Consider the following 17,182-nt stretch of genomic DNA (forward strand, 5'->3'; position numbering starts at 1 on the left):
GTTGTGAGCCACCATGTGGTTGCTGGGATTTGAACTCAGGACCTTTGGAAGAGCAGTCAGTGCTCCTAACCACTGAGCCATCTCGCCAGCCCCTCTGCCTGTGTCTTAAATGCTGGCATTACATGTATGCACCTCCATGCCCAGCTTTAGTTTACATATTTAAATAGTAAGGCCAGCAAATGCTAACCTGTGTGCCAGACTCAAATAGCAAGCCATCAAGTTTGTATATCTAGGCCCATGGATACTTCTAACACTGAAAATAGTTATCAGATGCTAGCATTGCTGGTTGCTGAAGGAAGGTGCAGAGAGTGCCACTGCTGGTTGATGTCAGAAGGATGCTGACCAGGGAGATGAGGCTGGATGCAGTACACTGCACGTGCTGCAAGCGGGAGAATATCTGTATACTTGTGGATGATTGTACCATGCTTTGTGAGGAACATAAGCTTAGTTTTACAGGCCTACAGGGCTCTGTCAAGACAGAGAGGGGAAGACCCCTCCTCCAGAGCATAAGGTACTCACTCCCCTCTGGGCAGCACCTGCCAGGTTCTGTTGTTGCCTTTGCCTTTTTTGTTATTGTTATTTTATTTTGCTTTGTGTTTTGCTTTTTAATGGCTTATTTATTACTGTGTGTATGTACACTATGACTGTGGGTATTTGCATGCTACAGCATGTATGTAGTGGTCAGAACACCACATGGTGGAGTAGGTTCTCCCCTTACCCCTTTATGTGGACTCCAGGAATCACACTCAGATCAGCAGTCTTGAATGGCAAGCACCGTTACCTATTGAGTACAATTCAGTGCACCTTTGCTTTGTTTTTGGAGAGAGCATCTCATGTAGCCCAGACTGACCTGAAGCTCTGTGTAGTCAAGAATGGCCTTGAACTCCTAATCCTGCCTTCACCTCCTGAATTCTGAGATTACAGGTGTGCATCACTACTGTCAGCTGCCATTTCTGCCTTTGTTGTAACCTACACAGAAGGGGAGGAGCTCTGTGAGGACGAGCAGCTGTCTTCTGTGACCTGGTTTCTTCCCAGAGATTGGGGCCAGGCCTTCTCTCATCTCAGTGTCACCTGAGGGCTTCATATTGCTTTGTTACAGGGCTCAGTATCTCATGTCATAGCACCCTCCCTGTTAACCTGCAGATGAAGTTGTGTGGTTAGTCAAAGACATCCTTTCTTGGGAACGGGGTTACTTTTTTTTTTTTCTTTTTTTTTTTTTGAGGCAGGGTTTCTCTGTATACTCCTGGCTGTCCTGGAACTCACTCTGTAAACCAGGCTGGCCTCGAACTCTGAGATCCACCTGCCTCTGCCTCCCGAGTGCTGGGATTAAAGGCGTGTGCCACCACGCCTGGCTGGGGTTACTCTTTTCTAAGAGGGTCCCCAGGTCACACATTTCAAAGGTGGCAATGATTTAAGAACAGAAGCTTTCCTCTTCTATGCAGCTGTCACAGGCCCTGGGGAGGGTCACTTTTGGATTATAGCTGTTGACACTGACTCCTTTGCTGTCTGGGCTCTGAAGTAAAGAGGCTACTACAGAACCTGGTCCATCCCCCAGGGTGATCCACACCAGGGAAAGCTCATGTTTGCTCCCAAATATATATATATATTTGGGAGATTTTGAGACAGGGTTTCTCTGTATAGCCCTGGCTGCCCTGGAACTCACTTTGTAGACCAGGCTGGCCTTGAACTCAGAAATCCACCTGCCTCTGCCTCCCGAGTGCTGGGATTAAAGGTGTGCGCCACCATGCCTGGCTATTTGTATATTTTAGGTGAATGGTTGTATGAGCCAAAAAAAAGTTGACTCTCACATATCTGTGGTGGGCTAGTACTAAACAGGAGTGTAGGGTGTCACGAGGAAGGCTGAGAGTCCTGTAGCGACGCCTAGCAAGTTCTGTGGTCTGGAGAGGAGACTCAGGGACTGTGTTAGGTTATAGCTACAGTATGAATGTCTGAAAGCTGAAAGGCTGTTTATATTCTGAACTTTCTATAGTGCCAAGCTATTGAGGGTCCCTCCAGATGATAGAGCAGTATGGAGCTCAACTAGAGGAGGGTGAGAGAGAGAGTATGTGATTCCCAAGTGGAAAGACTTGAAAAATCTTAAGTATATCCAAGAATTTCTGGTTCTGGTAATTGTTGATCAAGCAGTTTATCTAATTGGAGCTTGCAGTCTTGCTTACCTGGCTGTTGACATCTGAGCATGGGGAGAATAACAATGAGTGGAATAGGGAATGGACTCAGGCTCCTGCTTCTACTGGAATCAAAGACTAGATCAAGCCAGAGATTCTGTGCTCTGCTCTGCTGGAGTCATGGACCATAGTCTGGGCCCTCAGTGTGAGTGTAGGAGCTGGGCATTATCCGGTTTTTCCCTCCACTAATCTCTTTTTTTTTTTTTTTCGAGACAGGGTTTCTCTGTATAGCCCTGGCTGTCCTGGAACTCNCTTTGTAGACCAGGCTGGCCTTGAACTCAGAAATCCACCTGCCTCTGCCTCCCGAGTGCTGGGATTAAAGGCGTGCACCACCACTGCCCGGCCTCCACTAATCTCTAGTTGAAATGGATCAGTTCCCAGTTCAGAGTTAAATCCATGGCAGAACCTGGTCACATTTCTCTGCATATGGGTGCTAGGAATTAAATTCTGGTCCTCTGGAAGAATAGCCAGTGCTGTTAACCACTGGGCCATCTCTCTAGCTCCCCTTAGGCTGTACTTTTAAAGGTACTTTTTTGACAATAATTGGTCACCTAAAAATGATTAGTCTGGGTGTTGCCCCTGGGGGAAGTAGCTTCCTTACCAGATTTTGTCCTCTATCCTGAAGGCCTGTAATCTACCCCTGCCCCCATGTAGCCCTAGCTGTCCTGTCCTGGAATCTACTCTGTAGATCAGGCTGGCCTCAAATTCAGAGTTCTGCCAGGCTACCAGTTATTTTTTATCCTACTGGTCACTGTCTACCCATAAGCATATCTGGGAAAATATAAGAGACATGAAAGTCTGTACCAGGCCCTGTGGTAGCCTTGTTCCTTGAAGGATTTTTCCTTACAGCCTCTGAGAGACTTACGGACTTGAGGAGAAGGCTCCTGCAGGAGGTAGACCAGAAAAGGGAACCCAACTCACTGTGCTCCAAGGTAAATAAACATTATTTGAGAGAATGGAGCAGAAGTGAAAGAAGCTATGGGCTTGTTTTTGGGAACTGTGCTGCTAAGGAGATCCCCAGCTTCCAGATAGGACAAATGCAGCAGAAAGTGTTATAGGAGATGGCCAATTAAGTGGGTGGTGTTAAAAGAGCCAGCTTGGCTTTTGAGCTTGTTTCAGACAGATCATGGATTTTAGGTACTGTACCACATCGTTAGGAGAGTGGTGCTAATTCTAGCTCTCTGCAGGAGGAACATTGGCTTTGAGGGCAGACCTAGAGAGGCTTCTAGACCACCCTCTATGACCCCCGAGAGTATGAAAACTTTGCCCTCACATACCTCATTGGGCACTGTGGTAGTAGTGTTCCACAGTTCTGACATTTTGATACTTCAATCCAAAGTCCAAGCTCAGGCTGCACCCTACTTGTATGGACTACAGGTCCCAGATGTTTGCTACAGTCACTCAGTATAGCAAGGTTTTGCTCAAACTGTCCCATTTATTCTTGGTGTTGACTTCAGAAATTTATCAGTTATAAAAGGTCCAATTCAAAGGTTGATTTTCTTTAGAAATAATGTTGACCACTGCCATTGTGTAGAGCCTGTCACATACAAGGTATTGAATTGGGTGTGCTACATCTAGCATCTCCAATCTCTATCCATTTTATACATGGGGAATTGAGACAAGTGTGGTTCAGTAGCTTGCCAATGGTTTCACAGCTAAAGGACAGCAGACCTAGGATTGGCTTCAGGGACTCTATTCTGCTCTCCTAACAATATGTTTCAGCATGTTGTTAGTGTGTTTCAGTGCTTCCTTGTAATGTTGTGTGGACACACATCCCTTGCTGATCTATAAGATCCTGGAGGACGTGTGTGTGTGTGTGTGTGTGTGTCCGTCCACCCACTAACTTCCTACATTCCTGTCGTTACCTATCTCAACATTTGCTGGGTTGAACTGGACTATTGTGATGGCTAGAAGGAACATTTCTGGTTTCTCCTAAGGGAGGCATGAGTGGTCACTGGTGATGCCCTGGGAAAGGGCCCAGATGCAACTACTTCAGGCAAGGTGAAGCAGAGGGCTTGGTGGTTGTATGCTAAGATCAGAGCTGCCTGCGGGCATGGACAGAAGGTTTCATGGAATGCCAGGAGTAAATCTGCTCCTCACACAGAACAAATATGGGACGTTGGAAGAAGAGGAAATGCAGGGGGAGATAATATTGCAAAGAGAAATCTGAAATTTAGCCTGTTTAGAGGTACTAGAGTAGAAGGCAGTTTGGAAGTGATGGGGAACATGTTACTAAGGGACAAGGAAGGCTTATATGAGGGTGAGAGAAAATGAGACATAAAGCTACCCACAGAGGTGAACTTCCTGTTACAGGAGACCTTTAGAGGCTGGAGGAGCTGCTTTTGAAGGAGTGAACACAGGACGTGAGTCATCCATCCATAGATCTGTGCTGAAGTACTGTTGGGTGTTTCACTTGACAAGAAAGGTGACAATCGTGGCCTGATGTCATTGCTTTTGTCAAGGGTTCTATTCCTAGAGGCAGAGTGTATGAAGAGCCTCTTGGGTTGATGGCAGAATGATGATACCATCATGGCTCTGCTTTCTTTTGAATTTAGAAGCCTGACTTGCCATCCTCCTCCACTGGCATTCTGAGCCAAGGCTGAGCCTGGGTGACAACACCAGGAGTAGGTGGGCTTGGGCACAGGCTCACTCACAAAGCCTTATTCAGGAGAATGATTGCCTCTAAGCAGGTGACAGCTGGTGGGAGAAGAAATCCACCCTGCTTCTGCCTGGGAACTATGGGATGGTGGGAGGTGGCCTTCCAGGGATGGGCCTCAGGGCTGCAAGCCAAGAGTTATTGAGGAACAGCGAGTTGGACTGGAACCATTTAGCTCCGATCACCTGTAGGAAGATGAGTTCCCAAAGTCAGACTTGGCTGGACACCCTCACCTCACTCTTTCTTGCTTCTTTTTCTCATAGCTCTTGCACCCAGGGTTATGTGATGTTTTCTCCAAGTCTCTAGCTGCCATTACAAGCAGATATGAATCAGTTATACCAGGACTTGAGAGCTTGGGATTGCAGAATGAATGACGAGATGAATGTGACTCAGTGTTCTCTCCCAAGTGATCTGGACTACATTGATCTGTTTCTCAGTTTTGGGTACCATGCATGTACTAGGCATAAACAGACCAGAATGTCACCTTCAGACAAGCCTTCCTTAACACCTAGCAACGTGTATCACTGAAATGTGCCCTCGTTTGGGCCATTAAGTATGGGTGTGGATTCTCAGTGGCTGGAGACCTCTCCTTGGTTGGAATCTTCTTTTAGGGGAGGTAGGGACTGTTCTTTCTGTGATGAGATAGGAGACTGGCTCCAAAGGAAGAACAGAGCCCCATCCTGTGCTATCTCATGGGCTGCAGGCTCCCAGACTCTAGTCCTTTAGGCATTCTTCTATTGCTGCTGCTTTGGTTACCCACTCCCCAGAGAGTAATACCTTCCCTGTGGTGCTAGAAGCAGCTGCTGTTCCTAACACTGCTGCATTTAGACCTTCCTATGGAAAGACATTGCTCCAACCAGTCCCAAGAGCCTGCCACCTTGGCCAGACTTACTTTCCATCTCTGTCATTTTCCACTTTTTGCCCTTAGAGACCCTCCAACAAAAGGGAGCAGTGTGGCCGTGCTCAGTCATTCCCTGTGCACGGTGGTCCCCCCCCCCTTCTTTTTCCACTCTGAAGGACGTCACCTGGATAGTTCCTCCTTGTCAAAGGCTCAGTTGCTTCCAGGATCCCTAGTTGTGGGAGCCGCCAAGTTGTCATCTCTCTCACATTCTGACTTCTTGAACTCATGCATGGTCTCATACCCTCCCTCTGCCTCAACTAAGATAGATGCCAATTCTCTATTGTCTGGATGGCTTGGTGACCTACCTGGTCCCCTGTTCCCATCCAGTTTCTCTATCTCATAGGGCCTCTTTTCTGTCTGCCTGGAATGCCTTGTTTCCTCGGTCCCAGTACATGCATGGTACACCAGATGGGACTGCGGGCCAATGTGGTCCACCTCACTTGAGCAGAAATCTGAGTTACCATCATTTATTAACTTACCATGCTATTTAGTGTTGACTAAGTACTGGCCCTAACTAAAGGCTGCTATGCCTGGGGCTCTAGGAACATGGACCTCTAAAGATAGAGACTACATCTATGAATAGCCACTGAGGCTCCATACCACTTCAAAGTTAAAATGGGGGACTGGGAATATATCTTAGTTGGTAGAGTGCTTCCCTAGTGTACCAGAGGTCCTGGGTTTGATCCTGAGCACTGCGTATGTCAGGAACAGTGTATACCTTGAGAGGTGGAATCAGGAAGATCAGGAGTTCAAGGTCATCCTTAGCTACTTAGTGAGTTTGAAGCCAGTGTAGGATACATCTAAAAGTTTATTTGAGATGGAAAGAGGTTGTTTGTTTAAAGAAATAAGGGAAAGAAAGCTAGTGTAGGCTCTGAATACTGCTTGGCTTTGGCACAATCCTTGAATGGACGTAAAAGAGTTAATGTTATAGCATTCATCTGGACCCAGAACCTTCTGTGGCTGCTCCAGGACATCGTTAAAATAGGCAGTACCTTGTCAGCTGGCATAGGCTGCTGACCTTCTGGGCGCTTAGATTATACCCTGCTCTGTCTCTGCCTTCTTTCCTGTCTCCCTTCACCTCATGAATATGTGAGGGCACAGATTGTGTTTTATTCCCATGAGTCATTGTCTCCTTCCTCCCTCACTCTCCCTTTCGCCCTTTCTCGCACTCTCTATTTTGATGTTCAGAATTGGACTCTAGGCCTTGTACAGTAATAATCAAGAACTGTATCACTAGCCAGGCGTGGTGGCACACACCTTTAATCCTAGCACTTGGGAGGCAGAGGCAGGCGGATTTCTGAGTTCGAGGCCAGCCTGGTCTACAAAGTGAGTTCCAGGACAGCCAGGGCGAACCCTGTCTCGAAAAACCAAAAAAAAAAAAAAAAAAAAAAACTGTATCACTAAGCAACATGCTTACCCCTTTACCCCTATTTAATTAAATTTAGTTTTTAGAAATAAATTTTGAGACATTGGTCTTTATGTTGCCAGGCTAATCCACACTTCTGGGGCCAGTCATCTGGGTAGCTGAGATCTCTCTTTTTTTAAAAATTATTTATTTTATGTATATGAGTATACTGTAACTGTCTTCAGACACACCAGAAGAGGGCATCAGATCTCATTACAGATGGTTGTGAGCCACCATGTGGTTGCTGGGAATTGAATTCAGGACCTCTGGAAGAGCAGTTGGTGCTCTTAACCTCTGAGCCATCTCTCCACCCCCAAGATCTGTCTTTTAAAAACTCCAATTGTTTCTTGACCTTTTAGCCAAGACAGTGGTTCTCAGTGCTGATTCTTAATGCTGTGACACTTTAGTACAGTTCCTTATGTGTGGTGACTCCCAATAATAAAATTATTTCATTGCTAGTTTATAACTCTAATTTCATTACTGTTATAAATCACAATGTAAATGTCTGATATTCAGGATATCTGATATGTGACACCCCTATCCACCCATAAACACACACACACACACACACACACACACACACACACACACACAAGGTTGTGACCCACAGGTTAAGAACTGCTAGACTAAGATTAAATGCAAACTTCAGGACTGGAGATATATACCACTTGCCTTAGTATGCTTAAAGTTCTGTTTCCTGCTGAATCCGGCTGAAGACGGTCAAATGGTGGGGTCACTTGAGCCTGGAAGGTTTGAGATGGACCTGGGAAACACATAAAGAGACATGTCTCAGGGCATGATGCTCAACTCTTAGAATCCCAACACTCACAAAGCTGAGACAGGCCTTATGAGAACTTGTCTCAACAAACTCCTTAAAACCCTCTGTTCTCATCTTTTTCTGTCTTCAGACTGTCCTTTTTTTTTTTTTTTTTTTTTTTTTATTTTTTTTTTTTTTTTTTTTTTTTTTTTTTTTTAAAGATTTATGTTATGTATATGAGTACACTGTAGCTGTACATATGGTTGTGAGCCATCATGTGGTTGCTGGGAATTGAATTGGCCCTGCTCACTCTGGTAGAGACCACTTGTTCCATTCGGCCCTAGGCGTTCTGGCCCAAAGATTTATTTATTACTTTATCTAAGTACACTGTAGCTGTCTTCAGACACACCAGAAGAGGGCATCATTATGGATGGTTGTGAGCCACCGTGTAGTTGCTGGGATTTGAACTCAGGACCTTCATAAGAGCAGTCAGTGCTCTTAACCACTGAGCCATCTCTCCAGCCCCAGACTGTCCTTTGGAATCGTCTTCTGTGCTCCTCACTCCCTCTCTAGGCACTGAGGAGTCTCAGAGTAGGAAGGATCAGAGGTGCCACCAGTGTCCAGTTGCTGTATTTTGCTATACTTTTTTTTTTTTTTAAATCATAACCTTGGGGTAGCTTCTAAGTGTGTTGTCCTTACTGTTACAATGAGATTCTGTTCCCCTGAGTGAACCAAAGCTCTATTTCCCAGAATTTCTTCTGTGCCCTTTTCTACTGCTTTCATTCGGGCCCACGTAAGTACAGAAAGAAGGCCTTTGAGGGTGGGAATACTGGGTCTGAAAATATAAAAATACATCTTGAGACAAAGCTAAAGGAAGAACTGAGTCATGATAGCAAGCCCAGGTTTGTTCCTTCCTCCCCCTGGCTGCTCTATAGAGGGACTACCTTCTTAACCCAAAGTCATGGGCTTTGTCAGGAAGCTCAGGGGTCAGGTAAGCTAAAATACTCCAGCCTACGCTCCATGCCTTGCATGTAGTGAAGAAATTAAAGAAGATGGGAAGCATGTTCTTAAAATCCTGAACTCTCAAAATTATGAGAGACTTAGAATTATGATCTGTTCAGTCACTCCATGTTAAAAGTGATGAAGCTGCGAGTTCTCTTAGGTCATACACAGAAGTGGAATTGTTCACCTGGCTTATAGCCTGACGCTTTAATCTGTCACCACAGTGTCATCTAGAAGAGACGAGGGTCATTTATTCTCTTCTAGTCTTACTTGAGAGTGGTCAGCCTGCTGCCAGAGGAAGTCTGAGGCAGCAGATGAGCAGGGTTTGCTGCCAGAGGAAAGCAGCTTCCTTACCCTGTGCCTCATTCCTCATTCCCTTTCGGGACTTTCAGGCTCAAAGGGAGACTAGTAGCCATCTTCTCCCACTCAAGTAGAAGGGACAAAGGGAAAAGGGGGACAAGTCCTCTGATCTGGATAGTTGGAGTCCACAGAGGAATGGCTTGGGCCCAGGAGAAAAGTAGAGATAAAGAGAATTTGGTTAGGGAGTAGTCCCTCCCTCCCCACTCTCTGCAGTTGTCCTCTCTGCCAGGAACAAGGTCTCTGGGGCCTGTGTACTAGGGAGAAAGGTGGCCAGCTCGATGATGGTCAGACTCAGAGTGAAGGTAAGTCCTTTCCTCCCTTAGCCTCAGCCCAGGGCCCAGCTTCACCCATGCAAATGTCCAGAGATCCACTAAGAGTATGGATTAGAAGCATATGTATTGAAGCTGGCTTCTAATCTCCTAAATGTCTGTTGGCAGAGCTAAGTGGCCTCTTAACATTTCCTGCCTGCCATCACCCTGTCCGGTGTTTCAGTTCAGATGCAGATAGAAACCTCTGGGAGACTAGCCAGCTGCTACTTGGGACCTGTCCTATCTGTCAGCTACCTGAGGCTCACGAATGTCCCTGTCTCATCCCAATGATATATACTGAAGTCAGAGTTATGTCCTTCAGCCAGAAAAGTCAGCTAAAACTTTGGAAATGGAAGCATATGGCTGTTAAATCATTTTTCTTTTTTCTCAAATCCAAAATACCTCCTGACCAGTTAGTCATAGCTTGGCAAACATACCTAGCCTCCAGAGAAGCAGGTGGGATGGGCTGCAGGTACTGAGCACTTTCTGGAGAGATGCTGGATCAAACTTGAGGCCAGAAGTGGGACTGTGGAAGATGTGGGAGGCTGCTCAGCTGCAGGCCAGCCAAAGCCCTGCCTCGCTGTCTAAAAGCTGGATGAGAACCACGTCCCTGTGTTCAGCTTGCTTGACTTCCAACTGCATTTTTTTTATTCTAACACACCAAAGTATTGCTTGAGTCACATTGGCTTGGGAAGCACTACCAGCAAGCTTGCTCCCAGCTCTTCAAAGATGGGGAGCGCTGGGGGCCTTCCAGAGAGCTGTGCTGGCCCTCAGGCAAATGAGTTCATTGGCATTCTGTACACAGTGGCACGAACACGGTAATTGATAAAGCGAGAGTTGGGGGGAGTAGGAAGGTTGGCTCAATCTGACTTGCTAGCACTAACAGCCGGACTGCCTGACAAGCAGCAGGGGTCTGTGCCTGGTGCTCGCCTCTGCTGCTTTGGAGATGGAGATGTTTACGCTCACTATGAGGTCTGCTGAGAGGCCCAGCTAAGACTGTCAGGCAGGTCCCTAGCTGCAGGAGCCCATGGTTTACCTGAGTGAGGAAGCCTCCAGTTCCTCCATGTTCAGGTTTCTAGCTTGTGAATCCAGCTTTACTTCTGTTCTTCTTCTGCAGAGAAACTGCTACTCTTTTGCTGGGAAGAAGGTTTTTGAGCTAGAGTCTCAGGAGGCCTAACCTGGCTTCAGATTGTCTGTGAAGTACAGGGTGGCTTTGAACTCTTGATCCTCCTGCCTCCACCTACCAAGTATTGTAATCTTTTGTTATCATTATTATTGTTGTTGTTAATTTTTCAAGATAAGGTTTCTCTGTATAGTCCTGGATGTCCTGGAACTCCTCTGTAGAGCAAGCTGACAAACTTGCTCAAACTCAGATTCCCTTGCCTCTGCCTCCTGATGCTGGGATTGAAGGTATGCAACACCATACTGAAACACTGGGATCTAATGTGTGTATCAAATGCCTGATTTAGGACTTGCTCCTCTGTCCAAAATCAAATAAAGGACAGAGACAGAATTGTGCAGCTGGTGTTTGGAGTCCCCTGGTCTTCCTAGGAGCTGTTCTTCCAAGAAGCCTGGCTAGACAGCAGTGTGTTTCTTAGTTACCATAGAAGCCCAGCAGGGCAGCAGGACACAGGTATTCTGATCCAGTCTGTCCCCGCTGGGCTTGCCATGTTCATCAGATGCTCTGAGAGGCCTGCTGCTTCCATCCTGGAAGTGAGACGCAGAGGTTTGCGCTCAGGTGGAGTAGCAACCGAAATCCATGGGGCTTTCTTTAAAAACATTGTTTTCATGTAAATGGGTGTGTTTCCTGCCTATATGTCTGTGCAGCCTGTGCATGCCCACAGAAGCCAGAACAGGGTGACAGACCCCTTGGAACTTGAGTTACAGACCATTGTGAGCTGCCATGTGAGTGCTAGGCATCAAACCCAGGTCCTCTGGAGAGCAGCCAGTCCTCATAACCTCTGAGCCTTCCCTCAGCCCTGCATAGACCCTTCTTACTTGGTGAACCAAAAGCTTTTCTGGCAGTTGTCACTCATCCGCCTCGGTCTCAACACTAGAGCTGGAGCTGCACAAACTTGCAGGTTGCAGGACCTGCTTGTCTGATGGGAGAGCGACTCTCAGGTCCTTTTCCTCCTGCCAGGCTCCATCAAGCATCAAGCATCGCTTGCTCAGGAAGCTGAGTCAGCTCTGAAGGGACGGGAAAGGAGGTTCAGTATGCTGCAGGCACGGGAGGAAAGGTGCTACCTGCCTGCCTGGGTGGATCCTGATTCTGTAGTGTGGGCATCATGCAGGTGGGAGGGCAGCACTTGGTCCGCTCACACTAATGCTGTCCTTGCTTTCTAGCCCTGGCCTAGTGTATCTAATCTGGCCAAGGACTTCATTGACCGCCTGCTGACTGTGGACCCTGGAGCCCGGATGACTGCACTGCAGGCCCTAAGACACCCATGGGTAGTAAGCATGGCAGCTTCTTCATCCATGAAGAATCTACACAGATCCATCTCCCAGAATCTCCTCAAGCGGGCTTCCTCTCGTTGCCAGAGCACCAAGTCTTCCCAGTCCACACGTTCCAGCCGCTCCACACGGTCCAACAAGTCACGCCGTGTTCGGGAGCGTGAACTGCGGGAACTTAACCTGCGCTATCAGCAGCAGTATAATGGCTGAGCCACCAGCTATGACATGGACACACTAGTGTTTCATCTGGACACTTTCTACCATGTCACCTGGGCCTAACACCTCTATAGCTAGACCTCCTGCCCAGCAGTATGTAGGGCATATCTGGACCCAGCTCCTCTCTGTACCTTTAGTAGCCCCTACCTCCTATCATGGGCCTGGCCTGTTAGGATGGAATGGTGGCAGGACTGAGTCTCCACTGATCTCCTTAATTTTTGCCACTGTTTGGACTAAGTGGGGTTACTGTGTTGGGTAGAAAGGGTCCTATGGCTCAGGACTCTTAGCCCATTCCTTTTATAACCTCCTTCCTCCCACAAAGCTTTGTCTAACTCCCACATTCTCTGCCATGCTAATCCTTAAGATTATGCTCCAGTGGGAGGTCTGGCTTGTGCCATAGCTAAATCGCCTCATTAGTCCTTTAGCTACAGTTAGTTTTGAGCAACTCTGTTTCCCCAGCCAAGATCTGTCTTTCTTCATGGTGCCACCGGGGACGCCTTCTAGTCCCCAGACTTGCCAGGATCTCTGGCTGTAGAGACTGTGGCATGGCCCTTGACCTCAGGCTCCACCCTCTCTATGAGAGGGATCCTGTCTGTCACCCTCAGTGCCTTTGCAGAGCCCACTGTCAGCTGTCTCTCTACCAGGACACCATTTCATTTCCCAGCTGCCTCCTTCCCAACAGGGAGGGGTTAAAGGGGAGCTCTGCTGCTGCTACCTGGGGGTGGATGTGCCTGAGGAAAGGTCTCCTCAGAACTTCCTCATCAACCTTTGATCGGTCCTTTGCTGTACTGCCCTTTGCTGCTTCCTTCTGGAGTTGCCAGGCCCTCCTTTATAGCTCCATTGTGCCACCTCGTGTCTGGTCTGGGTATAGGTGGCCAAGGGATGGGTGCACAACCTTGCAAACGCACAGCCCTCCTAACGGAAGAGGAAAGAAAGGAGTTGCTGAATTGGGGGAGAATCCTGGGCTGCTCAACTCCCCTTGTGCTCAGTTTCTCCCAACCTCACTCTGGAACTTAGCCGTACTGTGTTACCTGCCTCTGAACCCTGGGCACCTCGGGTGCTGACCTTGCCCTATTTTCCCTGTGCCCTCTTCTTTTCATAGCATTAACTTTCCAGGCTGGCCCCACTGAGTCTCAGGCTGGGAGGTAGGGTAGAGTTACAGGGGCTGCTTTCCAGAGGACTGGGTCCCAACACTCCCTAGAGCTGCCATGGTCTCCCTACCACTACCCTGTTAGGCTGGAATGCAACCTCCTTCCCTCTGTAGCTGCTCTCAGTGGCTGGGAAGGGGCCAGGCAGAGCCTAGCTTGGGCCTTGGCTAGATTAAGAGCCTGTCAGCAGGAAGAGTCTAGCTCCACTCAGCTCCTCTCAGGAGGCAGCCTTGGGCGAGGCGCTCTTTTCTACATATGCCACCTCCACTGGGAAACCAAACCAAAGAGACCACTCTGTGCCAACTCAACTGTGCCTTCTATATACACCCCTCCCTCTGGATAGGAGGCAGTGGAGAGCCAAAGCCTCAGCCTCAGAGTTCCCCCACCTACCAGTTCCCCAGGAATCTCGGGGGGGTGAACCACTGGGGATCTTTCTCTTGCCTAAAGTAGGTCTGGTTGTGAGGATAAGACAGAAGGAGTTAAGTGTCTCGGGCCTTAGATAGGTCCACCAGGCCTTCATGCAATGGGCCAAGGATGGAGAATGTGCAGTTATTTATTTGTGTACTCTGTAAATGTATCTTCTGTATCCAATAAACAGGCTGCCCTCCCTCAGGGAAGGCTGCCATTTTTGTTCTGACCACGCTGACTGTGCCATGGAATTAGTGGATTGTTCAAAAAAGAAGAGTAAGGGCCACTGTCTGGGCTGATTATTTTAGGAAGATCCCAATTCCTCAGCTGGTGCTATACCAGAAGACAAAGTCCAAGTCAGGGGTAGAACCCTCAAGAGCCTCCCCTCCCCACTTAGCCAGGATGAAAGACAAGGGTACTCAGGAGAAACTGAGACTAGTATGTTTATTGGATTGAGATGGGGAAGGATCTGTGGACAGTTTAGTTGTAGGCCATGACTTGGTTGATCCATGTACTGAACTTGCTGACCCGAGTGTACATGGCCGGTGCTTGTACGTTACAGTTCTGAGTGCCCCAGGAGACAACCCCAATAAGCACCCAGGTGTTTCCCTTCTGGCAGACAAGGGGGCCTCCTGAGTCACCCTGAAAGGGAAGAAAAGGGGGAGAAGTCAGCATGGCGGTTTGGGGAAGTGTCCCACAGGACAGTGCAGGGGACAGCGTGCTTACCTGACATGAGGAGGCGCCTGAGCCACCTGCACATATCATGGCATCAGTAATGCGTGAACCCCAGTACTGCCGACACTGATTGACAGTGACCAGGGGTAGAACGACTTGCTGCAGGCGAGCTGGTGTCACGTTGCCTGTGGGCCAGGACAGGTGGTCAGGCTGGCCCATGATGCTCTTCTGGTCCCCCCTCACCTACCCAGCTTCTTACCCACACCGCTGATTCGGCCCCAGCCAGTGGTGACGCAGGTGAGGCCCGAAGGCAGTGCCTCGTTTGGGGAAGCCAGGCAGACTGGTGAGACTTGTGCTGTGTACCGGGCTGGCGAGGCAAGCTTCAGGAGAGTCAGGTCATTGTTCATGGTGTTGGGGTTCCAGTTAGGGTGTGTGATGGCCTGCGGAGCCAGTCAAGAGTCATATAAAGCTGGAGTGGGCACAGACGCCCGGGTCAGTGCTGAGGCGGGCAGGTCAGGGCACGCCCAGATGTCTGTGTCCAAAGCAGAACCCCTGCAGTCCATTTTCCCTTTCTACATGCGCGGCCAGCACTCACCTTTGCGATAGAGAGCACTTGCACAGGTTCAGCATTGGAAGATCGGTCATATTCTCCCAAAACGACAAAGTGGCGTCCAGGCCTGCAAGGATAATGGGAATGGGCAGCTGCTAAGTGGTTTCAGAACGGGCACCCAAGGGAGGGGATAGACTCACGTGACTTGGCAGTGGGCAGCCGTGACCACCCAGTTCGGGCTGATGAGAGAACCACCGCAGAAGTGGAAGCCGGTGTTTTCCTAGGGTCAAAAGTCAGATACATGAGTGGGCTTAAGTTACGCATCACCTGAAGCACCCAGGACCCTGAGCCCACCCCAGGGTGCGTTACCTGTAGAGACACCTGCCAGGGCCAGGAGCCTGGCACTGCATTCTCCCCATTGACAATCCTCTGGTTGTAGCTCAGTGCAGGTGTGATGGCAGGAACACCACAGCCTGAACATAGGGCTGGTGAGGATTCAATCCCAGCCTCCTCCCTAAAGCCTTCCTCAAGGTGCCCCCAGGCTGTAGATCCAGGAGGGGGTCCAAGAGGTTTACTCACAAGCCCTCCCCTTGAGTGCCTTTTAGGCATACTTACCCCACCCTCCCAGCCTTCAAGTCCTGTGCATGCTATCACATCTACCAACCTAGGCCTAATGTTCCTCCGGCCAGTTTTCTAATTCCTGCTAGCATCTCCCTGCCCTCTGTTTTTCTAGGCCTGCGCAGTCTACCATGCAGCTAGAAGGCTTTGTTAGTCTATACACATTGCTTATGTGTTCCCGAGCCTTCTCAGGTCTGGCTCAGGCTCCCACCTCATTTGTGAGACTGGTCCCTGGCTCTTCCCTTACTCTTCGCCCTGAAGGTTCCTTCCTTTGCTTACATTGTCCGTCCCCTTCTAGTCAGGCTGGCTCCTTGTCTAGGTCCCTGAACAGGAGCTGTGAGCTAAGTTGTTGTTCAGTCAAGGTCGGTCCCAGCCCACTTACCCCAGGAGGAGCCAAAGAGGACCAGGCTAAAGGTTAGGCTGAGCAGCAGCATTGTGACAAATAAGGAATGGTGTTGAGATGGCCTGGCTTTATTTATGGGCATGCTTGTCCTTGGGCAGAAGTCTTGGGCCTGAGACTAGGCCAGCTGTGTGGTCTTGGCATATCCTCACACCTGCTTTTAGGAGAGGGCTTCTCAGACCAAAGTCCTTGGAATTATCAAGTACCCAGGTGTGAGGTTCTCATCTCCATCTTCCCAAACCTTGGCTTCCTATTGACTTTCTGAACCACCTCCTACCTCAAGTGTTGACCACTGGGTACCAAGGACATGCGGCTGAACTAGGTCTAAAGTGTCAACCTGGTTGGTGGTTTGGGACCTATGAAATTTCCCAGGGCTATCGGGAATACTGGATTTTCAGAGAAGCCTGCTCAGAACATAGGGGTGTTATGACTGGTGGAAGGAATGGCCAGATGTGGCCAACCTCTGCCAGGAAAGCCAGGGAGGAAGGTTCCAGCAGGTTGTGAACCCTAACAGACAGCATCTTGGATTTCTCATCAGTATGGAACAGGAGTCAGAGGTTTGCCCAGAGAGGCCATTCTTTTTACCAGCACAAGGCAGACCTCATACGTCTGACTCTCTGAGACCTATGTTACTGGTAAGTGTGAGCTCTCAGTGGCTGAGAGACCCTGGGTTGAAGCTGGTAGTAGAAATCTGTTTCTAGACCTCAGCTTGCCATAGGTGAGATCTGTGCACAGCACATTTGTTATTGAGCTCCGGGCTGAGCTTGAACCGGTGAAGAAAGGGTGCTTCTGTATGCAGGGTTGCAAAGGTGAGTTGGCTTGATTTTTTTCTTTGAAAAGGCTTTGACGGGCTCAAGAATACCTCAGTCTGAAATGTGAAACAGGTGAATGGATAAATAAAGGACACAAGATCAGATATGACAAAATATGAATTATAAAGGCTGGTGGACATAGGGATGTTTACTAAACAAGTCCTTTTGCTTTACTATCGTATATACCATTTTTCATAATAAAGTCTTAGGGGGAACACACAACCAGGGGCCAAGGGTGTCCAGGCTGGAGGAGAACCTCTCTAGAGAACGTGCCTTATCCGTTCTGAAGCCCCAATGGAGCTCAGCTACTCGGAGGGCAGGGTGTTCCT

At 48.6% G+C, this 17,182-nt stretch overlaps 2 protein-coding genes across 3 annotated transcripts in view; one reads left to right on the forward strand and one right to left on the reverse strand.

Moving 5' to 3' along the window:
* Pskh1 (protein serine kinase H1) overlaps positions 1–14,028 on the forward strand; it is a 29,592-nt gene extending 15,564 nt beyond the window's left edge. For both annotated transcript variants that reach the window (XM_021220179.2, XM_029532577.1), the window contains exon 3: positions 11,919–14,028. In XM_021220179.2, the coding sequence (XP_021075838.1) occupies positions 11,919–12,236 (318 nt within the window). In that variant the 3' untranslated portion in view covers positions 12,237–14,028. The remainder of the gene's footprint in view (positions 1–11,918) is intronic.
* Positions 14,029–14,217: 189 nt separating this feature from the next.
* Positions 14,218–16,099, reverse strand: Ctrl (chymotrypsin like). Its single transcript, XM_021220725.1, has 7 exons — positions 16,024–16,099; positions 15,393–15,496; positions 15,224–15,303; positions 15,069–15,150; positions 14,733–14,913; positions 14,525–14,658; positions 14,218–14,440 (listed from the first exon to the last, which is right to left on the reverse strand). Exons 1-7 carry the CDS (start codon positions 16,073–16,075, stop codon positions 14,279–14,281), a joined length of 795 nt encoding a protein of 264 aa, XP_021076384.1. The 5' UTR covers positions 16,076–16,099; the 3' UTR covers positions 14,218–14,278.
* Between the last annotated feature and the right edge of the window lie 1,083 nt (positions 16,100–17,182).

This window comes from Mus pahari, chromosome 20, assembly GCF_900095145.1.
Source record: "Mus pahari chromosome 20, PAHARI_EIJ_v1.1, whole genome shotgun sequence".
Lineage (NCBI taxonomy): Eukaryota > Metazoa > Chordata > Mammalia > Rodentia > Muridae > Mus > Mus pahari.